Here is a 25728-nt window from a genome sequence, read left to right on the forward strand (position 1 = left end):
TAGCGAGTGGCGATAGCGTAAGGATATGAACCGATACCAAATAAATCCTCTTGGCTTGTTCTGAAAATACCGTGTTTTATTTACTACAAGAAACATCTTGATACAAAATCACGTTTAATAGAAATTACAAAATGTATTTTGTTTTATTTTGATATTTTTTCTAGAACATTATTTTAGATGAATTTGTATTTCTATTCTAAATGCCTTTTATTATTACATTAATTAAACATTTGGAAATGTTAATTAAAGTTATTTTTAAAATAAATATAAAATAAGAAAAACATTTATAAAAAATATTTTAAAAAAACCTATAAAGGAATTTATAAAGACTAAAACATTTATATTTAAAAAGAGTTTTTTTAAAAGAAAAAAAATTATAGATCTACCTATCTAATAAAAGAGTGGATTTTCAACAACCATTTTTTTTGTACTTTTCATCAAAACTCTTTAAATTGCCACATGGCATTTTGATATTTTTTTTTATTTTTTTCAATAATTTTAATTAAAATACTTTTTATCAAATCTTTTTAAATTACCACATGGCATTTTGACATTTTTTTATTTTTTCTTTTTTATTAAAATACTTTACATTAAATCTTTTTAAATTGTCACATGAATATTTTTTATTTTTTTCTTTTTGTTAAAATATTTTTCATCAAATCTCTTTAAATTGTCAAATGACATTTTGGCATTTTTTTATATTTTCCTTTTCATTAAAATTAAAATTCAATTCACATATAGCGGGTTATGTAAACAACCAGACTATGTCAAAAGCAATTCAATTTCTATCCTTCAGGAGTTCAGGCTTAAATCTAACAATTCTATATAATCCTCAACCTTAATTCTATAATGATTATATCATAATAAAAGTATAAATGCGATTAGACTATACATATTTAGTTAGCGATCGCCGTCTGCTTTTGCATTCGTCTTCTACATTGGAATTATAAGGTTTGTTTAATTTCTTCTTTTTACATTTGTTTCAATCGATATTCATCAAAATGGGTATCGATTTATCGAATACAACACAAAATTAAAACATTCATAGGAGATTCGTTGGTAAAAACATGGGTTTGGATAAATTAATTATATCCTTTTGGTTCTTTGCTTAAATCCAATTTATGAAATGAGACTTCTCAAATTTTATTATTTTGGTTTGAAATTAAAGAGTTCTATTCAAATTTCTATATAACTTTGTACAGCATGGCCTATATATATATAGTCTCCATGAAAGCTTACCAATAGAAAACTTTAGAGTTTTGTAACATTTGTTAACTAATACAAAACACTAATGTCTATTACGTGTATGCTATTGGTAATTTATGATATTAATAAAAATATTTGTAACTGTCTATATTATCATTTATTTATCGTTTTTGTTTTATTATTACACTGTGTACTACATGTGTTTTTTTATTATATATTTTTTATCAACCCGTGTATCACGCGGGTTTTAACCTAGTATGTTTATAAAAGAATGGAAAACATTTAAACCTTTCTTTCGATAAAATATAATGATCCAACCAAATGATTTTAATTTTATTAATAACCCTTATCTAAGCTTTTGTTATAGAACATTCTTTTATCTAATACGATTACGAGTGAGAGGATTAAGTTTTCAAGAAAAAACGTATTTTGGTAAACAATTTTCATACAACCAATTTTGGTAAATAATTTTTATCTCACCTTATTGTGGTAAAAAAAACTCGATCTCAACAAATTAAAACTTTAAGATTTAATTAAGCCATTTAACTTCCAACTTAAGATGACATGACAAAGATCCACAATTATGGGCGTATTAAAAGTCATCTGAATTTAAGAGTTATCATTGTAACATTCTGAAATTTCTAAAAAATAATATTAATTATATTATTTAATATTGGTGAGAAAGTTTACTCGGGTTAGTGGTGAAATAATAAAATAAAGTATGAGTTATATTGAGTCGGGTTTGTGTTGGGTTAATATGGGTAATGGACTTGGATTAGAAAGGAAGGAAAATAGACCATGGGCTCAAGCCCATGACCCATAATATAAATACTTTAATTATGTCTTACTCCATTCATTCTCATCCATTCCTTACACCACCCAAAACACACACTTAGCTCTCTCTCATCCTACCTTCTCTCTCTAGCCGAAATCACCAAGAAGAGCCGATCCCGACCAGAGGTAATGATAGTATGATATTGAAGAGACCCAAACCCGTTAGATCTAGTCGCGAAACGACGAGCCGACACCTTAACCATTAAAGTCACGAGATCCGGATGAAATCGGGTATAAACCGATCGAAAGATGAGCTTAGGGATCACCCTAGCTCATATATGGATCGAACGGGACGAAAAACGGTGAAAACGGTGGTGAAACAAGCGAGATCTCGCTTTTCCGGCGAGATCCCGGTTTTTCGGCGCCGGAAAGGCGACGCCGGAGAATGTGGTATGAGGTTAAGGTCTTGTCAGGGAATGTTCTGACCTAACCCTAGTTCGTTAGCGGGAACGTGACGAACTAACCCTTATTCGTTAACGGAGACATAATGAATTAGCAAGTAATTCGTTATGCCCTTTCGTTAAGCCGAGATGACGAATTAGAAACAGCTCGTTACGCAATTCGTTAAGAATGGATAACGAACTAGGGGTAATTCGTTAAGGTCCAGTTCGTTATGATGACCAGTTTGTTAAGGTCCGGTTCGTTGCGAGGACCAGTTCGTTATAATAGTCAGTTCGTTATAACGAATGGGTTCATTCGTTGAGAACCCCATTCGTTAAGGGCCGGATAACGAACTAGAATTTTGGCAGAATTACGGAATGGTCCCTGGACTTAGAAAGAATGATTTAATTACAAAGAAGCCCTCGAACTATTTGAGTTAACAAATAATATAATAAATTGGAATTCTAATGAAAAATGTGCTACGACAGTTAATAGAAATAAAATTTTTCCAAGCTGACCTGGCAGCTCGACCCCAACCAGGGACTCTGCCCCTTGGACCCTGCTAGGGGCTGCCGCCCCTAGAACCCTGCTGCCCCCAGACCCCCATTCGTTGCGGGTTATAGAAAGATAGAAATACGATATGAGTAGTAATAGTTAATTGATACATGTAATTATTATATAGTTAGCTGTGCAGAGCTCAAGAAAGGAATAATTATTAACGATGAACATAACCGCATTTAGGTGAGTTTCTAGCCCACCTCCTTGTTATGTTTTCGGGGTTGTGTGCATACTCGATGTGAAGTGTGAATACACTTACCTTAAGTGGTAAGTGTATGCTATAATGTTTGATATGATATATATATATATAGATATATAGATGTTATGAATAGATGTTTGTCGATGCGTGAACGATCTTCGGATATTGCGCGTACCGCCAATGGAAATGATCTCCAAGTGGTTATTAGTGTGTGTAAATGTTATGATGTAACTTGGTTATTATGTAAATGATGTAATGATAGAAAGTGTGTTGTAGACAAGTAGAGGTAGAGTGTGATAGAAGTGGCAAGGGTCTAGTAAGGGTGTTAGTGGCATGACGATACGTGGTAGGGTAAGCCTATACGTGCCTTCGTTATTAAAGTGGCATAACGTGAGTGCGTGGTTGGGTAAACCTATGCGTGCTTTCGTTATTAAGTGGCATAACGTGAGTAAGTGGGAGGGCAAGCCTCTATGTGCTCCCGTAAACAAGTGGCTAAGACGTAAGGGGCAGTTAAGTAGTTAAGCGGTAAGGTGAGCAGGTTAGACAGCGGACTACGTGTTTTCTGATACGTATATAATGCATGTAATGGTTGTTTGGTAAGTTGCTTGATTAACTAGAACTCACTCAGCGTAACTGACTTTTAGTATGCATGCAGGTAAACAGGTTAAAGGAGTCAGCATGAGGATGACACATGGCATGGATTGAATGGCTGGCATCTAAAGATATAAGAAATGAAGTTTTAACACAATGATTTATGTTATGATTTAAAGATAAGTTTGGAATGTTTTGCGACGTGTAATCAAAGCTTTATTTATTCCACGAAAGTTTTAATTAACTCTGATTCTACAACTGTGTTAATGAGTAAATCCGACGCTAAAGTAGGCTACCTGGATCGGGGCCTTACAATCATATTGCAATGACACCTTATTTTTGGGTTATTGTGCAACTTTTAAACCAATAGTTTCTTTTAAATCTCGGTGTTTTTTAATGATAATACCGTTCATTTGTTAGACTCCACGCTATGGGCGCCCTTGGGGGCCGAGGGCGCGGCACACCGTAGGGGGGCGCAGAAAGGGGGGGGGGCTTCACAACAATGGGCGACATTCTCTCTCCATCTTTTACACACACACATATATATACATATATATGGCGCTAAAGGGGCTTTAAATCATGGCGGAGCGTTATGAAGAAGGGCTTCGAAGCTCCGTTTTTTACGTGGCACTGTGGAGGGGCTTCGATGCCCCCACCATAGAGAACAACCTTACCAATGTATTTCGGTTCATATATATTGAGCTATTATAACCTTTTGTTTTTTTTCTTTTAATTTTTTATAGAGAAGTTTGTGATTATTTTTAAAATTTTTGTTTCTTTAAATTTAGTTTATTCTGATTTTTATGTAATGCAAATTCTGTGTTTTTTATATCTAGTTTACTTTTAATTTTATATATTTTTTTATTTACTTGTATTAATTGTTTATTCCATTAATTATATTTTTTTTTCAATGTAAGTGATGAAATTTAAAGAAAAAATGGGTGAATGCTAAAAATGTATGAATATATAAAGATGTTTGTATCATTGAAGGTGAAAATGGAGATTCAAAACGATTTGTAAGGATATGATGGATATGATATGACAATTGACTTAAACACTAAGAGCATATAAGGGCCAATTGACTAAACACATAGGGCATTTAAGGGCGCCATTAGCATTGGAGACAATATAATAAAATTCACCAAAAAGTACGATCTATAAATCTTAAGTTAAACAAAGCATTCCAATATAGAACAAGAGTTTCACTTTAAATGTACAAGAACTTGACTTTCGAAAACCATCAATTTATGCCAACTGCAAACCCGAAGATGGCAACCTGCAAATCGAAACATAGCAAATTGAATCAAACAAAAGATGTAGCTGCATAATCAACGGATTTAAACGAATAGTAGAGGTTTAGGTGATAATAATTTGATTGCTACTATTCAATGGGTTTAATCGAGTTAAAGCATGGAAGATTGCTAGGATTCATATAAAGTATCGATGATTTCAGAATTTTAAGATATTTAATAATTTTAGGATTTTATAAAATTAAATATTAAAACGGGTTTAAATTTGTCATAAATGTGTTAGGCAGGTTTTAACATGTCTATAGACACACATCTTAACGTGCCATAAACGTGTCTACATGTATATGACACGAAACCTGCTTTAATCAAACCCAAACCTGTTTAACTTCGTGTCGTGTAATTAATAGACTCCTGCACCACAACACTGCCCTACTCTTGCATGATCAGAAGGCTTTCCACACCGATAACAAAATTGATAGCCACACCTGCAACAACAAACAAAAGTCGTCGCCATCATCATCAATCAGTCTTAGGTATGCACAAAAATCATGAAACAAGAGCCAGCCAATACCTGCAAGAAATGTGATTACAACCATTAACTCTTTCCACATAAAAGTTGCATTTTGCGCACTTCATCCATTTTTTTTTCTTTGCAAGATCCATCAACAATTTCTCACTTCCCTTCCCCTTCTTCGAGCTCTGAAACTCGTTGCAGTTCATCTCACAATGCCATGCAACCTTACACTGCGCACAAAACAACCTGTGGCAATACGGGCATTCCGATGACGTTACTGCCACCCCACCATCACTCACCAACATTGCCGAACAGTCTTGAAACGGGCAGTAGAATTTATCAGATTCCATTATTACAGATTCACACAGAATATTCTCCCATCTTTCTAGCACTTCATTTGGAATAATGGATCTGCAAGCTTCAGGTCCGATCACCCCTTTGCAACTTGGGTCAGGACACTTAACCCTGGCTCGATTCTCACTGATTTTGGCTGCCACGTGTCCACGTATGCATTCTTGACAAAACGAATGACGACAAACTTTGGAATTTTCAAACATCTCAGACGCCGTCTTTGTGTCCATGCAAATAGCACAGAAGCTATAAGCAGGCCACTTGATTGCTTCAGACGATGATATCAATGGCTGCTTCGATGATGATGATGCGTTTTGAGTTGGTGAAGATGGGGAAGGGATTAGTGATGCTGAGCTGAATGTTAATACCTCTTGAAGTTGGAGTTGTTCTGCATATTTCTCATCAGAAATAGGAAAGATTTCATCATCGCCGGTAAGATCCACAACGTATAGATCATCTACAATATGACAAAGATCAGAGGTTTAATTAACAGTCGTCTCCCATATAAAATTTTATACGAAGAAAAATATGATATTATTCAACTGAATATTTCATAACTAAGTAGATGAGCCGTTATGACTTATGCGTGGTAAATGTGTAATGAGGATGTACTATTAAGTATTAACATCAGAGTCTGCACACAACTCACTCTTATCGTAGTTGCACCTTCTTTTTCTATGTTTCTTAGCTTGTGGTGTCACGTTCTCGCCGTCACTGTCACTTGGTATTTGTATGTATTGTGGTTCTTGTAAAGCCATCTACAACAAATAGGTAAATGTCTATATGCATGTTAGATATAGCAGCTTAAATTAACATGAAAACAAAACAGTATAATTTTTAATATGAAAGCATAATTCAATAATCAATATCACAAGTCAACCTAATCGAAAACCCTATAAGATATATAATTACTCAATTCAAACATAATACAATTTTTAACCTACTCCTAATAAACATACACTTACTGAAGGTTTTCATGAAGGATATCCTTAATCGAAAACACATAAGTACATGATGAACAGTTCGAATTATGAATGAAAATTCATGAATCATGACGTAGAATTATGTAAACTCTTTTTCTATTACACATACTGCTTTAAAATTACACATACATCCATACATGATGAACAGATCCATATTAGCAAACCATATTAATTTTCAATTCAAATTGCTATAGAATAAAAATACCCAAACTTAATTAAACCTAATCCCAGCACCCATTCATAATATTTGTTGACCATTTCACTAAATACATTTCGATTTATCCATGAAAACATAAATCCGACTCTCTTAACACCTTTATTCATTGAAAACTATTTTCAAACTATAGTTAAGCAACTATTCTCCGATAATGGAGGCGAATATACCAAACTAGCATCTCATGTTGCTTCTTGTGAGATCTCTCATCTTACATCCCCACTTCACACACCTGAACACAATGGCTATGCCGAAAGACGATATCGTCACCATCCATTAAAATATCAGTCTTTTGTATTCACCACCGCCACCTATCTAATTAATCGTCTTCCGACAACTACACTTAAAAAATAATTCTCCACACTATTGTCTTTTTCATAAACTCCCAAACTATACCAAACTTCCAAGTTTTGGTTAACCAATTTTATACCCAAGCCCCAATTTTGGTTCGAATTGAGGTAATAACTAGTTCCACTTGACCGATTTGATCCAATTTTGACCGACTAGGGCGGATTTTGGGCATTTTTACTGCTTTTGACCATAGCAGACAGTTTGACCGATTTTTACAAATTAAGTTATTTATACCCAGACGATTTTGAGAATAATTATTACAAATACGGCTATAGAATTATAAATACTGGAACTACTTGATGATACATGATGATCGATTACAGATTACCAATGAAGAACAGCCCTAATGCTTACCTGAATATTGCGATGACGATCGAGGTTGAGAAGAATCACAATCACAATCACAATCACAAACAAACTTATGCTTGACAAATTGAGTGATGATCGATGTAAATTAAACTTCAATATAATATAATAATATATATACTCCTAAAATGTATAGGTTTTTATGCAAACCTGTTTCCCGGGTTTTAATAGACCTCCGCTGGGTGATACCCGGACCGACCCGACAAACCGAATACACTTTCACGGGTCTAGCGGAACGGGTTTGACAGACACAACTATTCACAATCCATTCCGGAAACTTTGTGAGTGGATTTCAGGGGTGAGCAACTTAACTATTAAATGAAGTATAATCGAATAATCAAACCAATTTTAGCCAACAACCGATATAAATGGCGGATCGGTTTAGTGAATTTTTCAAAAGTCGTTAGTTACGGGTGCGTTTTAGTTAATGATAATTTCAAAACCGTCATAACTGAACTGACTCATTTATTTAACCGACATTATATTTAAGATTAACTTCCACTAAACGTATAGTCGGATTTTACTATTTTGATGTTTTTGGTTCAACGTTTATTATTTAATTAAATTGAATTTCATTGTTAGATTATATAAAGCTGTTCTTTTTGAATATTTGATATTAATATTATGGATTATATAATATTTGATACCAAACTTTTAGGCTCGGTTACATTGTTTTGGTTGTGGTTAACAACCAACCCATAACCGACTCGCTATAACTTTCAAAACCGACTAACCAAAACCACCATAACGGATCGGTTATGGTAATCCGTTAAATGACATTTGGTTATGGGTATGGGTTTAACCAAAAACCGTCCGAAACCAACCCATTCACACCTCTAGTGGGTTATGTATAAGAATATTATATGAAATGGTTGTGAATGATTGGTGGGCATAGTAGCGAAAAAATGTTACTATATATTCGTGTATTTGCCTATTTGGGAGACGCTGTTAACCCCTCAATTAATTTTTTAATATTATTTTTTAAAATGACTGTAAACAAAGAAATAAAGAAATGATAAAGATATAAAAAATTATTATTTAACTGAAAAAAAAAGTTGTAATTTTTAGTGTAATCGTTGGAAAAGAGAGGAGAACGGATCGGGAATACTCTAATCAAGCGTAATTCTAAATTTTTATTGATATTGTCAAATCTTGAAAGCGAGGAAGTAAATTAAGGAAATTAAGAAAGTAACTTTTTAATAGTTAAGAAAGTAGCGACACTGGTTTCAGGATTGAAATTCAAAACATTGCTTAAGGGTTTTCTTGTATAGAGGTATGTTTTCTTTTTTATAGTGTTTTTAGATGACCCTGGAGTGTTAAAATTAATATGAATTGTTGACATTCCGTCTTATAAAGGTTCACTAAAATATTAGGTGTAGCACCTACAAACGTTCTTAAAACACATAATAAATAACTAATCAATAAATTGAATTTACGACAACAAAGATTTGTTTATTAGAGATGTTTATTGGATCATAATATTCGTCGATAATAATCCCAACTGAGTTTCTCATCACAGATGATCCCAAGTTTAAAAAAAATTGGCTCTCAGTGATTCCCCGTTAAAAAAAGAACATAATGACGTTAAATTTTTTTCTTCTCGAATTTCAAACTAAATTTTTAGGGCGTTAGATCATAAGAAGAATACGAGTCGCACTACTAGAAAAGAGGCAATATTCCTACGAAAACGTCTAACGGATTTCCTACGAACAAAGTTTCCGACGGATTTCCAACAAAATTCACACGGAAAGGAAGACCCAAAATTTTCCAGCAAATTTGCTACACCTTAGCGACAAAAATATTTACGTAAGAAATGTGTAGGAAATTTCCGACGGAATGCCGACAAAAAAACATGTTTCGTCGGATTTTCCTACAAATTTCCTACAAGTCTTATTATAATTATGATCAATGAAGTTCTTTAAAAGGTCATCCATGGTGCCGTTGGAATTCCATCGGAGATTCCTACACATTTCCTACGGATATTATAAAAATATTTATGCATATTAACAATGTTGTTTTTTATAAATAGCCATCTTACATTTCCGTCGGAATTCCGTCGGTGTTTCTGACACATTTCCTACAGATCTGTTTTTTATTTATTAAACAATTATAAAAGTCTTCAGTACACGTTCCCTACTAAATATGAATTTTAATGTTTGTTTAGGTTTTATAACCCGCGCATCGGGTTTGTGTCTGTAATGTAAATGCTAATGACAAATATAATTGCGTGTTACAGCCATAAGTTTAACAACCTCCAAACGTTTTCTCAAAAGTTGAGTGTAGAGTAAATTATAACAATTGTAAAGGGTTGTTTCGACCACATCTCAGATGAGGGGTTAGCTCATCATCATCGAGTTAAATATGATTTTCCAATAAGATCGATGTTTATATAAAGTCAAGCTTATTATGTTATGCTCTAACACCATAAAATGTTGGACTTTATACATATTAGCCTCAAACAAACAAATGAGCCCGTATAGCAAATTAAGGAAGGCCTCAGATGAGCTTATGCTCATCATCATCATCTTCAACTCATACTATCTGTTTAATGAAATTGTATCTCACATGAGGGTTCATGATCACAACCTTCAAACCCAAAAGTGTTATGGCTTACGCATATTAACATTGTCAAGTCCATTGAGATAGCGTAACAAGTGAACACATACATATTAGAGGTGTACAACCTGGTTTTAAACCCAAACCGACCCGGTTTTAAACCGAACCGATTTAGTCAACGACTAGTCAAAACCGGTTTTGACCCACACCGGTTTAGAAGCAAGATAGGCCGACTTGGTCATATCGGTTCGGTCCGGTTCAGTTTAACCGGTTTTTCTCAAACTGGTTCGGTTTTAAAATCGGTTTGGTAGATCTTATGGGAACCAGTCCTGAAACTGGCTATTTGGGTCGGTTTAGGTGAGACCGGTTTTAAAAACAAGTAAGTGCTGAGTGAAACTTTCGTTTACTTTTGCCTGGTCAATTCAACTTGTCATTTATATTAGAATTCAAAATTAGGTTTGACAAATTCACTTCAAATTTAAACATTCAATTTGAAATTAATTTTGATTCAAGTTTGTAATTCAAATAGAACTTGAATTGATTCAATTTAAATTTAGCGAAAAGAATAATTTACTTCTAATTCTAATTTCAAAACTAGTACAAACTTGAATAGACAATCCTAAACTTTATGCTAAAAAATCATCACAGCCTAAAATATGCATATTAAAAACCAATATGAACTTCACTAATCGAGCTCAATACCCTGATCCTAAATGCTAGGGGTGCAAACAAGCCTAGTCGAGTCCGAGTGTGATCCATCTGCTCCTTACATGAACATGGCAAGACCCGAATATATAAGACCCGGTTATTTACAACAGGATTGGTTTGGGTGTCCTGATAACACATTAAACAGGCCCATATAGGTAAATATTACTAAAAAAGTTTGGATATAATCTTACGCTCTAACACCAATATAAAAGATAGGATCAATGATTATGAACGACTTTTATATTATGGTTTATTTCATTTTTAGTTTTAGTATTACGTTTTGGTTGTGTTATAACGGTTTTGGTTGTGGTATTATGGATAATTGTTTGTCGGAACTATACGGTACCGATACCATGTTTAGTGGAGATTTTCATAAAAAAAAGAACAAAGTGTTACCAAAGCAAGTACCGTACCCGAAAGTACATGTACCCGTACCGCACCATAAATTAAAGGAAAAAAAAGTATTGGGCGGGAGAGCTCGAAATTAATAGCTCTGTGGGATTTGAGTTTTGTACCGAAAAGCCAGAACGTGCATTTGTAAGTTATCTTTAACATTTTTCGTTTTTTTATAATTAGGTATAACATATCAACTAGGGGCGAGCAAATAAAAAAGACCGTTTCGAATTTCATTTTGCTTGATCTGGTAAACATAAAATCTGCCAACACTATAATTTTCGGTACATGTGGTATACACATAATCGGGTTGGTTCAGTTTATAGCTGAAAATCTGAATGAAAATTGCATACTTATTTTATAGGTGTAATATATAATCTGGTCGGTTCTGGTTCAGGTCCATCATGTTTAGCCTACTATCAACTTGTACAACAACAATCACTTTGTTTTGTTAAAATGTAGATAGAATACAAGACTGAAATGATCAAGTTGCACGGACCAGATCTCAATGAGCATCCGGATGATTATGATGTGTGGGCGAGAGCGGCAAGAGGTAGCAGGGGTCGGATATTAGGGATAGGATCAGCGGATCCTCATTTCTTGGTAACTGGGACACCGTCTACAACTTCCATATCTGCATCATATATTGGTGCCCTAACGTCTCAAGAGGAGGTATTATTTACTTCATATTTACTAATGTTTTCATAACTAGAATGGACATCGAACCGGACACGCTACTGGTTCACTGGTCGGACCGGTTGGCTCGGATTAAGAACCGGATAACACTATTAATTATTTAGAAATATACATGTAAAATATAATAAAATAATCATCATGTTTAGGGAAAGTAAGAAAACTAAAATACTATAATCAAATTATAAACTTATTAATAGTCCAGTATTACTAAATTACATTTTTTCACATTAAGTTTTTCTTGTTTATATATATTATATTTATTTATCATTAGTTTACATATGAGTATATATCTATAATAATATATAAATAGTTACATTCTCATAATTAATTTGTCAACCGGTTCTTTTTCACAACTCGGACCAGCTAAGGTGTCGATTCCCGGTTGAACCGCAGGACTGGCCGGTCCAGTCCGGTTTTAAAAACAATGATATTTACTTCAGTAATCAAAGTATTGCACTATGGATACAACATGTTCGGTTTAGTTTGGCATTAAGGTTTCAATGGTTTGATATTAGTTATTAAGAAAAAAATGTTACCAAATGTTTGATCTGGAAAATGACAAACCGGAACATGAACACTCCAATTAACCATGATAAACCAATGTTTTTGGGTTTGATTTATTCACATGTTACCTTTACAAGTTATGATACTAATATTTTAATAATTTTAGGTTCAAAAAGTTAGAACAGAAATGGAAAAAGAACTAGAAAATGAAAGGAAGTCAAGAAACGAGTTGGAAGAACGAGTACAACAACGAGAGCAACGAATGGAACAAATGGAAAAAGAACTTAAGGAAAAAGAAGAAAGGAGGCAAAAACAATTTGATGAGTTTATGAGAAAGTTTAAGGTCGGTAGTAATTAGTTGTAGTTTGCAATATTTTGGATTTATAACTTACTAGTGCATGTTTGGTAATGTAAACCCGTTTTGAATTTATGTTAATGTGTTTGGTTACATTTATAAAGTTATGTTTTGAAATATTTATATTGTGAGTTTTTAGCAGGCTAAAATTGATTTTTTATAATCTTTTTCAAAAATGTATTATAAATATGTTGGAAAAAAATAGAGTTTTGTTGGAAATGCGTAGGAAAAAAGTAATAAAAAAACTGATTTCGTTGGAGATGCGTAGGTAAATAAAAAACAAAAAAAGAGGATCCGTCGGAATTATGTAAGAAGCCTAAAAATTTTAAAACAAAATTTTGTTGGAAATGCGTAGGAAATTTGTGACGGAATTTTTTTGCAGGAAACACATAGGAAAATTGGTAGGAAAAGCGTAACAAAGGTTTTCCGACGAGGTCAATTCCTACTGCATGGTTCCGTCGGAAATACGTAGGTAAACACTCTTTCCTACGCGTTTCCGACGGAAAGTGGCGTAGGAAACACCCCAGTTTTCTAGTAGTGTCGATTGATGTAAAACTAAGTTTTATATCTATCAACTCGTATTATCTTTCTTATAAAAAGCCCAAAAAAATTCAATTTGGATTATTATCAGTTCGTAACCTTTAATTGAATTATTAAAATCCAATAAGCCTACTTAAAAATTCAAATCAAGCTAAGATTTATACAAGTTTTTGATGAGAATAAATTTTAGATATTTAGTCATTTAAATCATTATTATTTAATAGAAGAGAGAGTTGGTTAATAGAAGAGAGACGAAAAATATAAATTAGAAGTCGATAGAGAAAATAACAAGCACCATCTAGTTATATCATTTGGAAAAGGAAATGACAAGTAATCAAACTTAACAATGCGCCTGAGGTATTATTGTGTGACAAACAAATCTTCACAAACTTAAAGTAGGACATAGAACACCAACATCTACCGGCACAAACAAATACTAGAAATCATGGACACATATGACGTCCTTCAACATAAGGTTCTCCACACTGGTAACAAAAATGATACCCACACCTACAACAAAACAGCAAAACTCATCAAACACTTTAATTATGCACAAAAATAATAATGTATCAAATTAAAACACAAACCAACCAATACCTGCAAGATATATGGTGACAACCACTAGTTTTTTCCACAAAATGCTTGCACTGTGAGCACTTCATCCATTTTTTGTTCTTTGCAAGATCCATAAACAAAATATCATTCGGGCTTTTCTCGCCCTTCTTCAAACTCTGATACTCCACAAAATTCATCCCACAATGCCACGCAACCTTACATTGTGCACAAAACAGCCGGTTGCAACTAGGACATTTGGACGACGTGATCGCTTCTCCACCATCATCCACCAGCATTGCCGAACAATCATTAAACGGACAATAAAACTTATGAGACTCATTAATCAAAGCTTCACACAAAATATTCTCCCATCTTTCCAACACTTCTTTAGGAACAATGGTTTTACATGCTTCAGGTCCTATAACTCCTTCACAATTCGGGTCAGGACATTTAACCTTGGTTACATTCTCCTTGATTTTAGCTGCCACGTGATAAAATTTACAACATCAAAGGGCGGTTCGGTTGATCTCAAAGGGGTGGTTTGGAGGAGATCTAATACTCAATGGTTAAGTTTGTTTAATTAGTTTTATTTTATTGTTTAAAATAAAGATAATGTTTAATTTGAAATTTGAGTCGGTAGATGTGTTTGAAAAGGATTAGGACTTGGGGTATTATATAAACCCATTTAGTTGTTTCTTTGTTTTATGTATGTAATCTTTCTGTCCTTTTCTTCTTAATAAGAAAGACTCGAACAAAGTTGTTCAACGATCGGTGTGTTTTGGTTCTTGATATTTGCTTGCCAATTTAACAAGTGGTATCAGAGCCTTGTCGATCAAGACTCGGTTCTCGTAGTACTCCCATCTTGTTCGCAGATTGATCCCGGTCGAAGGCAAAAGATTTCCGATCGTAGAAAGTAACCGAACGAGATGGCAGAGATGCAATTAATTGGTGGAGTAAAGAAACTGAACAACCAGAATTATAATGTCTGGTCTACGTGCATGATGTCCTATATGCAGGGACAAGACCTTTGGGAAGTCACAAACGGGACAGACGTAAATGAGCCAAGAATCGACACCAACGGTGCCATTCACAAGTGGCGGGTTAAGGTAGGTCGGGCTATGTTCCTTCTCAAAACAACGATCGAGGAGGAACTGCTCGATCATATCCGGGACCTTGCGACCCCCAAACAAGCTTGGGATACACTCGCGTCATTATTCTCCAAAAGAAACGACACGAAGCTCCAGTTGCTAGAAAACGAGCTTTTATCGGTAAGTCAAAAAGAACTCGGTATACCGCAATACTTTCACAAAGTGAAAACATTGTGCAGAGAGAGAGGAGATCCGTAGGCCCGAATCGGTGATGCCAGAATGAAGCGAATAATCATTCACGGGCTAAGGCCGGAATTTCAAAGTTTTGTGGCGGCTGTACAAGGGTGGCTAGCCCCGCCATCGTTAACCGAACTCGAGAACCTTCTTGCTGGTCAAGAAGCTTTGTCTAAACAGTTAAGTACTGTCACAATCAAAGCCGATGAAGAAAAGGCTCTATATGCCAAGAAATCCAAGAAGGGGCGATACAACAAAGGCGGTTTTAAAACCCAGGGGAAATATTGGAAGAAACAAGATTACAAGAAGAACCGAGATAACCGGGATGTCCGAGATAACCCAAGAGGCGAGGAAGCGAGTGGTAAGAAGTGGAAGTTTAACAAACGGTTCCCTTTTGAGTGTCATAATTGCGGTCGTACAGGTCACATGGCGAAGGATTGTCGCCAACCCAAAGAAGAAGGGAATGTAGCCGAGGCAAGGGAAGATGAAACGTGGGATGTTGAGGCCCGAATTGCTGAAGTTCAGGAAGAGTGCGCCTTGTCGGCAACAACCGAATCAAAACGTGGTGATTTCGAGGAGTGGGTTGTGGACTCCGGTTGTTCGAACCATAAGGGAAGTCGTGTGGTTGTAATTGCCGATGACTCGACACCAAATTTCACATGTGGGGACTGTGAAGTTTCCCACAAGAAACGATCAAAGTGAGTTTATCATGGAAGACGTGTTTCATGTACCCGGTATGAAAAAGAATTTGTTCTCGGTACCGCAGGTCACCGCTGCCGGAAAGTATGTGTTGTTCGGCCCGAATGATGTTCAAATATTCGATAAGTTTGAAACAAAATCGACACCGGTAATTCGAGGAAAACCAACAGATACGGTATATGTATTGTCGGCTGAAGCGGCATATGTGGAACGAACTAACAAAACCCAGAACGCCGATTTGTGGCATAATCGGCTAGGTCATGTGGGTTATGATAAACTTGATATTATGATGAAGAAACAGCTTGCAATCAATCTACCACAACTGGAAGTAAATAAAGAAATCGTTTGTGCCGGATGCCAATATGGGAAGGCTAAAGAACAACCATTTGAAGATTCTAAATTTAAGTCTAACGAACCGTTGGAGTTAATACATTCAGATGTTTTTGGTCCTGTAAAACAACCCTCAAATACAGGTTTGCGGTTTATGATAACCTTTATTGATGATTATTCACGTTTTGTTTGGGTTGATTTTATGAAGGAGAAAAGCCAAGCATTCGAAAAATTTAAAATTTTCAAAACGAATGCTGAGATGATTACCGGGCAAAGCGTGAAGTGTCTTAGGTCAGATAACGGAGGAGAGTATCTAGCTCACGAGTTTGCACAGTTCTTGAAAGAACACAAAATTAGAAGACAACTTACATGTTCTAATACACCTCAACATAACGGTGTATCAGAACGAAAGAACCGACACTTAGCTAAAACGTGTCGAAGTATTATGCATGATAAAAACGTACCCGCTAGGTTCTGGGCGGAAGGGATGAATACAGCTTTGTATTTAATTAACCGACTACCCCAACAAAAACAAGAATTTGTGTCTCCATACGAGAAGCTTTTCAATGTGAAACCGAATGTTGGTCACCTAAAGGTGTTCGGATGTGTTTGTTACGTGTTTATACCGAACCAACTCCGAACCAAGATGGAAAAGAAAGCAATACGTTGCATCTTTCTAGGGTATGACCAAGAGAAAAAGGGTTGGCGGTGTTGTGACCCGACAACCGGGAAGTGCCATGTATCGAGACACGTGGTGTTCGATATTCCTCTTGGTGGTCGAATGAAAAGAAAAGTTTACCCGACTCAAAACAACTCCTTGAAGATCTCGAGACTACAAAAGTGCAGTTGGGTTTTGATGAGGAAAAGGAACCAGAAACTGAGGTTGAACCACAAATGAACTCAAATCAAACGTCATGGCAGACCGGAATTCACCAACCAGAACCGAATAATAATGCTGAACAAAGAAGATCTACACGAGATAGAAGGCCGAACCCAAAGTATGCTGCAAACGTTGCAATTGTTGAAGACAATAACTTAGAACCAGACACGTATGAGGAAGCAAGTCAAGATGAAAACTGGGTTCGAGCTATGGAAGACGAGATGAAAGCCTTATACCAAAACAAAACCTGGGAACTTGTCCCAAGACCGAATGAAGTGAGGGCTGTTACAAATAAGTGGGCATTTAAACTTAAGAGAAAAGCGGATGGGACTGTTGATCGGTTCAAAGCGAGGCTAGTCGCTCGCGGTTTCTTGCAACAAGTCGGAATCGACTATGATGATAGCTTTAGCCCGGTAGCAAAGTTAAGCACAGTGCGAGTAATTCTTGCCATAGCAGCATGTAAATCTTGGAACCTATGGCAAATGGATGTTAGTAACGCCTTCTTGTACGGTGATTTGGACCATGTGATCACATGGAACAACCAAGAGGGTTCGAGAGCAAAGAACATCCAAACTACGTGTGTAAACTAAAGAAGGCTCTATACGGGTTAAAGCAGTCGCCAAGGGCGTGGTTCGGAAAAATAAGCGAGTTTCTTGTTCATAATGGTTTTGAGATGACATCTGCTGATGCGAGTCTATTTGTTAAGCCAACTGGAACCAAAGTCGTTGTCGTCCTCGTGTATGTCGACGATTTAATTATAACCGGAGATGATGAAGATATAATAAATCAGTTGAAAGGAAATTTGTGTACTCGATTTAATATGAAAAATCTTGGTAAACTAAGCCACTTTCTTGGTTTGGAAATTGAGTACAAGACAAATGAATTTGTTCTCAGCCAAAAACGTTACTGCTATGACTTGCTAGTCAAGTTTGGAATGATTGATTGCAAACCATCAAGTACTCCCCTGGATACCAATATTAAATTGTGTGCAGATAAGGGCAGTGAACTAAAAGATGCTACCATGTACCGAAAAATAGTTGGAAGCTTGATTTATCTTACCTTGACAAGGCCGGATCTAGCTTTTGCAGTTGGTGTTTTAAGTCGGTATATGCAGAATCCTAGAAAGGCACACATAGAAGCCGCGCGACGAGTTTTGAGGTATGTAAAAACAACATAATTATGGTATTAGTTTTAAGAAACACTCGAAGCTAGAACTTGTTGGGTATTGTGACGCGGATTACGCCGGGGATCTAGATACAAGGAGATCAACAACCGGCTATGTGTTTACGTTGGGTGGAAGTGCTATAGTTTGGTGCAGTAAACGGCAACCGACGGTGTCATTATCGACTACCGAAGCGGAGTATCGAGCAGCCGCAATGGCTACTCAAGAATTGGTGTGGCTAAGATTATTAATGAAGAATCTTAACCAAGAGTTGGAGAGTGACGAAGTAAATTTATTGTGTGATAACATGTCTTCAATTAAACTGGCTGAGAATCCAACCTTTCACGCGAGAACGAAACACATCGAGGTTCATTTACCACTTTGTGTGAGAGAAAGTGTTGCAAAAAGAAGTGAACATGGAGTATCTTAATACTCAAGATCAAGTAGCGGACATGTTTACTAAAAGTTTACCGGGACCAAAGTTAATCGAGTTCTGCAGGAAAGTAAAATTGGAAGTTGATGTTGAGGGAGTGATAAAAATTACAACATCAAAGGGCGGTTCGGTTGATCTCGAAGGGGTGGTTTGGAGGAGATCTAATGCTCAATGGTTAAGTTTGTTTAATTAGTTTTATTTTATTGTTTAAAATAAAGATAATGTTTAATTTGAAATTTGAGTCGGTAGATGTGTTTGAAAAGGATTAGGACTTGGGGTATTATATAAACCCATTTAGTTGTTTCTTTGTTTTATGTATGTAATCTTTCTGTCTTAATAAGAAAGAGTCGAACAAAGTTGTTCAACGATCAATGTGTTTTGGTTCTTGATATTTGCTTGCCAATTTAACACCACATGTCCAAGAATGCAGTCTAGGCAGTACAAATGTCGACAAACGTTGATGTTTTCAAACATCTCAGAAGCTGTCTTTGTGTCCATGCAAATGGCACAGAAGCTATACCGCGGTGACTTACTTGCTTCAGATGTCATTAATGGCTGCTTTGATGATGATGATGAAGAAGAAGATTGGGAATGGATTATAAGTGATGCTGAGCTGGATATTAATGCTTCTTGCAGTTGGAGTTGTTCTGCATATTTCTCATCGGAAATAGGAAATATTTCATCGTCGTCGTGAAGAGCCGAGAAGTATAAATCATATACAATGAAGTAAAGATCAGAGGTTGAATTGACAGCCATGGAATGTGTATCGATCTGCTCTACAAGTAATTATAAATGCATATTGGATAGATAGTTAATTCAAATATATAGACGTTATGGGATATCAACAGGTTACTGTTTCGTATTCTATTCAGATTCCAAGATTATATATTGATCATAACTTCCGTACCGAATAATTATTCAATGCAAAGTTAAGCATATTCATAATCATATGAACAAATTCCTCAAAAACAACTTTTGAGATGTAAGAAAAAAATTATTATTTTATAAACCATGGTGTTTTCGCTAAACTAATAATGCATAATGTTTTATATATGTAACATTTACCTTTCAAGTTTTCTATCACCAAAAGAAGAATCGAGATTTGATGAGCCCTGTTATGTTTTACTGCATGGATCAAACTTTGTAACTTCGATTAACCTGTATTGGTTTTATGGAGTTACCTTCTTATCATCTGATGTTATTGCAAACTTATTACCACTTTTCATTTGACTGTTTGAATGTATGATATTATTGCTTTGAATCGCAGTGGTGTTTGAAATAAATATGTATGATTATATTTATAAACACTCTTGTTGTATGTTTAACAAAAAAAAGAATTTAAAACCATTTTCGGAAAACTGTAAAAGAAAAATGACATAATCGAGAATTTAACAATGACCCAGAGATATTGACTTAGTGTTGTAAGCAAACTTAACAGAACCGAAATGAACCAGACAAGGTTTTGTTCATCTTCATCCGTTAGATTTTATGGGACAAACGAACGGTTCATGACACCAAATCGGAGAGAAATCTTGTTTGTGTTCGTTAATTAAGGAAATTAACTTGTTTGTGAACGGTTCACAAACACAAATTAGCATAAACAATGTTTTATTTGATTTTGCTAACTGAGAATGGTTTTAGTCTAAAAAGTTTATTTTTTGCATATGAACCCTCTACGTTTCCCAGTTCTTGCCAATTACATCCAAATCACTAACCCCGTTAAATTTTATCGTTAAGTCAGGGTATACATGTCTTTTCACTCTTTCTTTATTATAATACTTATTTCAGTGAACTGCGGTTTTCGTCCCTCTGGTTCGTCCAAATCTGCAGTTTTAGTCCAGTAGTTTCAAATTTGCAATTTTCTTCGCTATGGTTTTATTTCACTTGCAATTAAACTCGAATTCCCTAAAATTGTTAAGTCTGGTCGTTAAACCCATCAGTGTGCCCTTCACGTGTGGGGCAGTTTTGTTCCCTTTTTCCCAAATACACCCCAACCCTTCACATGAGGGGGGTTGCGAATTAGGAATGAGGTTTATTTGAGAAGAAAAACGACAAAACTGATCGTCACATGAGGGAACACAAATGGGTTAACGACCATATTTAACGAGATTAGGAAATTCAGGTTTAATTGCAAGTGAAATAAAACCACAGGAAAGAAAATTGCAAATTTGAAACCACTTGACTAAAACTGCAGATTTTGACAAACCAGGGGGACGAAAACCGCAGTTCATTGAAATAAGTATTATAATAAAGAAAGAGTGAAAATACATGTCTATCCCTGACTTAACGATAAAATTTAACGGGGTTAGTGATTTGGATGTAATTGACAGGAACTGAGAAACGTGGAGGGCCCATATGCAAAAAATAAACTTTTTGGACTAAATTTGCATTATTTGTCAAACCATAAAGACGAAAATGGCACTTTACTCGAAGTCATAAAGTCATAAAGTCATAAAGTCATAAACACATAAACATTAGCGAACATAAACAAATGTTAACCAACACCTTATTGAATGTTCACGAACACAATTGAACGAGCATAACTTTTGTTCATGTTTAATATAATGAAATTCATCATTCATGTTTGTTCATTACTAAACGAAGGAACATAAACACACTTTCCCCCAACCGTTCGGTTTGTTTACCGCCCTTCATATTGTAACAAATTAAGAAAAAACAAATTCAAGAGTGAGACACATGCATGACATCGTCTAGACGTCTACTACCACAAACAAATAATCAAATTACTGATGTACAAATATGACTCTGTCCATTATCAGGCTTTCCACACCGGTAACAAAACTGATGCCCACACCTACAACAAAAAACAAAATTCATCATCAATCACTTAATTATTTATGGACAGAAGTCATGCATAAGCCAATTAATTTACCTGCAAGAAATGTGATTACAACCAGAAGTTTTTTCCACAAAAAGCCTGCAATTTGGGCACTTCATCCATCGCTTTTCCTTTGCAAGATTCGTTATCAAAATATCATTCGGACTTTTCTCGCCCTTCTTCAAACTCTGATACTCGACACAACTGATCCCACAATGCCATGCAACCTTACACCGCGCACAAAATAGCCGGTGGCAATTAGGGCATTCGGACGACGTAATTGTGACCCCTCCATCATCCACCAACATTACTGAACAATCTTTAAACGGACAATAAAACTTATGTGACTCGTTAATCAAAGCTTCACACAATATATTCTCCCATCTTTCCAACACTTGTTTTGGAACAATGGATCTACATACTTCAGGTCCTATCAGCCCTTTACAACTTGTGTCAGGACATTTAACCTTGGTTACATTCTCCTTGATTTTGGCTGCCACGTGTCCACAGATGCAGTCTTGGCAGTACAAATGACGACAAACGTTGGTGTTTTCAAACATCTCAGACACCGTCTTTGTGTCCATGCATATGGCACAGAAGCTATACCGTGGTGGCTTAATTGCTACAGGCAATGTCGTCAAAGGCTTCTTCAATGATGATGAAGATGGAGATGATGCTTTTTGATTTGGTGAAGATGGAGAAGGGGTTACTGATGCTGAGCTGAATTTCAACGCCTCCTGAAGTTGCAGTTCTTCCGCGTATTTCTCATCAGAAATAGGAACGATTTCATCAACGTCTCGAAGAGCTGAGAAGTATAAATGATATATAATATTAGAGCTTGAATTAACAGCAATATCCTTTAGTCATCTGGTTTACATTTATAAATGCATCTTGCATATTCTCACCCTTATGGCTAAATATCTTGTTAAAGTTGATTATTCTCTTATGATATTTCCAGTTGTAAAAGACAATCTTTGTTTGTTTTTAACCAAATAATAGGCAAGTATATCATGAGCAACTGTCCACCTTGATTGTATAATTAAAACTAGGACAAAGGACTTATTATCACATTTTCTTTCATAACCATGGTACTTTAACCTTGCTAATTTCAGGATTAATCTCACAACACATAGAATATGCTTACCTAATTAGGATGTGTCGTTAACATTAGAGTCTGCGCACAACTCACTCTTGACTTTTTTACGCTCCTCAACATTGAACTCCTCAAAATGCTCCGAAACAACAGAAGCGTTCTTTCTTTTCTTGGCTTCTTGTTTCACGAGTTTTTTTTCGATTATGGGCTTGCTTGACCTATTATTCTTGGCCGGTTTTTTTTCGTTTATGGGTTCGCTTCCCCTGTCATTTTTGCTACTTCGTGTTTGTCGTGCTTTCTATGAACCCATCTACAGCAAATAATTAAATTTTTATATAGCAACTTGAACTAACATAACAAAATGAAAACACTATAGTACACTATATTTTTTTGAAGATGAAACGGTGACAACGTTCAACATCACACATCAACCTAAACAACTAAATTAGCAAACCAACTTGATTCTCAATTCAAACATAACGCAACAAGCTAGGAACCTACTTTGGATATACACACATTTACTGAAGGCTTTGATGAAGGATATCCTTAATCGAAAACACGTAACTAATGATATATGAAAAACAAGATAATATGCATGAAGAATTACGAATGAAGATCTATATGTGAAGCTTTTATATTACAAATACTGCAATAGAATTATACATACATACATACATGATGAACATTTGATATTAGCAAACCAAATTGATTTTCATTTCTAACATAAAACAAGATGGAACCAACTGTCACAGAATATATCATCAATGATTTTCAATATCAATGATTTAAAGCATGTTTAATACACACACAAGAAGCAACTGTTATAGAACTATACACACATACGGAAGATGATTTTCAGAATGATTACATCAATATATTACACATACTACTGCTATAGAATTATACACACAAACATGATGGACAGTCCGAAACTTATAAATGATACATGAAGATACACGAGGGTTTGCATGATGATACATCAAGAAATGACTTGATGATGATATATACATCAATGAAGAATTAGTGAAGAAGAACCCTATTGATAATTACTACTCATTGCCAGTGAAGAAGAACCCTAACGATTGCTAACCTGAATGCGATGAGGCTTACAAGAAATCGGTTTTTACCAGAAACTGATGCTTGATGATCGACAGAAAAATAGGGTTTTTATGTCAATCAATCGTCATTTTAAATTTTATAGATCTTGTTAAATTTCAAAATACAGAAAGTTAATAACCAACTTATCGATAAAATGAACCTATGACAACTCAGGATATATATTATTTGAAAATCAAATCAAGACTGTCACGTTAATTTAAGAACAAATAAAGAAAGTCAAATCAAAATTAATGAGATACATTACCATTTTTTCTCTTGTCTTTTGGAGTCCACTAATTAGGTTATCATGGGCTCTCATCACAAGGGGATCTCAACTAGAGTTGTATAAACCCGGTTAAAAATCCTGAACTGGTTTGGACCGAATTTATTCCTAGTCAACCCACCATTTATATAGGAAGTGGTTTAAAGTGTGGATAACTGAGAACCGTTGAAATTGATTTGGGTAGAGGTTCGAAATTGGTTTTTAAATTAAAAATAATATTTACGGTTTTGGACCGTTTTCTAATGGTTATACAGCAGTTTGTGACCATTTTTGGACCATTTTACAACCCACAATTTAGTATAAATAGGTATTGGATGTTTAGGTTTGATTACACCATTTTTACATCTCTCAAACACTCTTTTAAACGCAAAAGCTCTCAAACCTCTCTACTTCTCCACCTCAAGTATCAATGGCAACTAATGAAAATGTCTCATCAAAACCAAGAGAGCCTCGGAGATTTGGAACCACTACGAGTTCTTGGCAATAGACGGAATCGTTGAGAATTTCTAGGCTTGTGTTGGAGAGTTTGCTGGTGAGTTGTAGAGCCCATGTGACTTGGTTATCATGGAATATGTTGGTTAGGATTTTCCACTTGACACATGTAGTGTTGTTGGTTTGCATGATATATAGTATGTAAGAGATCATTGAAAATAGTTTCATAGATCTATGGCTGGCAATTTAGACACGATATACGAATACACGATACGAACTTACACCACTTTAGTATGTATCGGGTATGCAGGGCCGCCTCTGAGAATTTAAATACCTCGACTGAGCCAAAATAAAAAAAAGGCCCGTAGGCTTTAACGAAAATTTTGTATTCGCTAGCGTATGTGGATAAAACTTTCATTGACCAATTTATTATAAGCAGAAACCATTCTAAGCATGTAATTATCTCATAAATTATTGCAAATAACCTTATTTTTAACACCAAAAAACATATATATGGTAATATGTATAAAAAAAAAAGTTTGTGTCCCTGAAACTTATGTGCCACGGCCGATGGTGCGGCTCGCACACCCTCCGAGCCTCCCCTGCGGGTATGGCCTAGTTGCGTGTAATAAACAAGTAGACACGAATCGACCATTAAATTTCGTGTTGGACTAGTAAAATACCCGTTTACCTGTTAAGTGGACATTAGTACCTTATTAGATTTATTTTATAAATAAAAATATATGATACTATAATATGTTATATACCCGAAATAGTTAACCATAAATTTTTATACCAAACAATTGAACATCAAGCAGACAGCTCACAAACACTTCTCTGATTCTCTCTCTCCGAATTTCTGGTAATCCGGTGGTTTCCCTCCACATCTCAGTTGGTTGCGACCCTTCGATTCTCCGATATATCTCTCCACATCGTCGATTCTCCGGTAGTCCGGCCTCCTCAAATTTGCAGCGCCAACGGCCACTGAATGACCAAATTCTTTTCTGAACCCTTCTAAGCAACTTGTTAAATATGTGTTTCTAAATAACTCT

General features: G+C 35.4%; 2 protein-coding genes across 2 annotated transcripts; both read right to left on the bottom strand.

Moving 5' to 3' along the window:
* Window positions 1–5053: 5053 nt before the first annotated feature.
* Window positions 5054–23964, bottom strand: LOC143555598 (E3 ubiquitin-protein ligase RSL1-like). The gene is made up of 4 exons (XM_077045123.1): window positions 23954–23964; window positions 6534–6642; window positions 5591–6341; window positions 5054–5504 (listed from the first exon to the last, which is right to left on the bottom strand). Exons 2-4 carry the CDS (start codon window positions 6640–6642, stop codon window positions 5420–5422), a joined length of 945 nt encoding a protein of 314 aa, XP_076901238.1. The 5' UTR covers window positions 23954–23964; the 3' UTR covers window positions 5054–5419.
* Window positions 21562–22901, bottom strand: LOC143555811 (E3 ubiquitin-protein ligase RSL1-like). The gene is made up of 3 exons (XM_077045303.1): window positions 22869–22901; window positions 21825–22627; window positions 21562–21746 (listed from the first exon to the last, which is right to left on the bottom strand). The coding sequence occupies exons 1-3, from the start codon at window positions 22899–22901 to the stop codon at window positions 21671–21673; spliced, it is 912 nt and encodes a 303-aa protein (XP_076901418.1). The 3' UTR covers window positions 21562–21670.
* Window positions 23965–25728: the final 1764 nt, after the last annotated feature.

Source organism: Bidens hawaiensis, unplaced genomic scaffold (genome assembly GCF_021521415.1).
Source record: "Bidens hawaiensis isolate Kalapana, Puna unplaced genomic scaffold, B.hawaiensis_p1.1 tig00001032_1, whole genome shotgun sequence".
Lineage (NCBI taxonomy): Eukaryota > Viridiplantae > Streptophyta > Magnoliopsida > Asterales > Asteraceae > Bidens > Bidens hawaiensis.

What these genes read in the sequence shown, in the direction of transcription:
- LOC143555811 (XM_077045303.1), bottom strand. Translation starts at nt 22,901, where the DNA reads ATGTGTTGTGAGATTAATCCTGAAATTAGCAAG. An exon ending in TTAATCCTGAAATTAGCAAG is followed by an intron (nt 22,628 to 22,868) that starts GTTAAAGTACCA and finishes AGATGACTAAAG; the next exon opens with GATATTGCTGTTAATTCAAG. An exon ending in TGTAATCACATTTCTTGCAG is followed by an intron (nt 21,747 to 21,824) that starts GTAAATTAATTG and finishes TTTTTGTTGTAG; the next exon opens with GTGTGGGCATCAGTTTTGTT.
- LOC143555598 (XM_077045123.1), bottom strand. Translation starts at nt 6,642, where the DNA reads ATGGCTTTACAAGAACCACAATACATACAAATACCAAGTGACAGTGAC. An exon ending in AAGGTGCAACTACGATAAGA is followed by an intron (nt 6,342 to 6,533) that starts GTGAGTTGTGTG and finishes GTCATATTGTAG; the next exon opens with ATGATCTATACGTTGTGGAT. An exon ending in TGTAATCACATTTCTTGCAG is followed by an intron (nt 5,505 to 5,590) that starts GTATTGGCTGGC and finishes TTGTTGTTGCAG; the next exon opens with GTGTGGCTATCAATTTTGTT.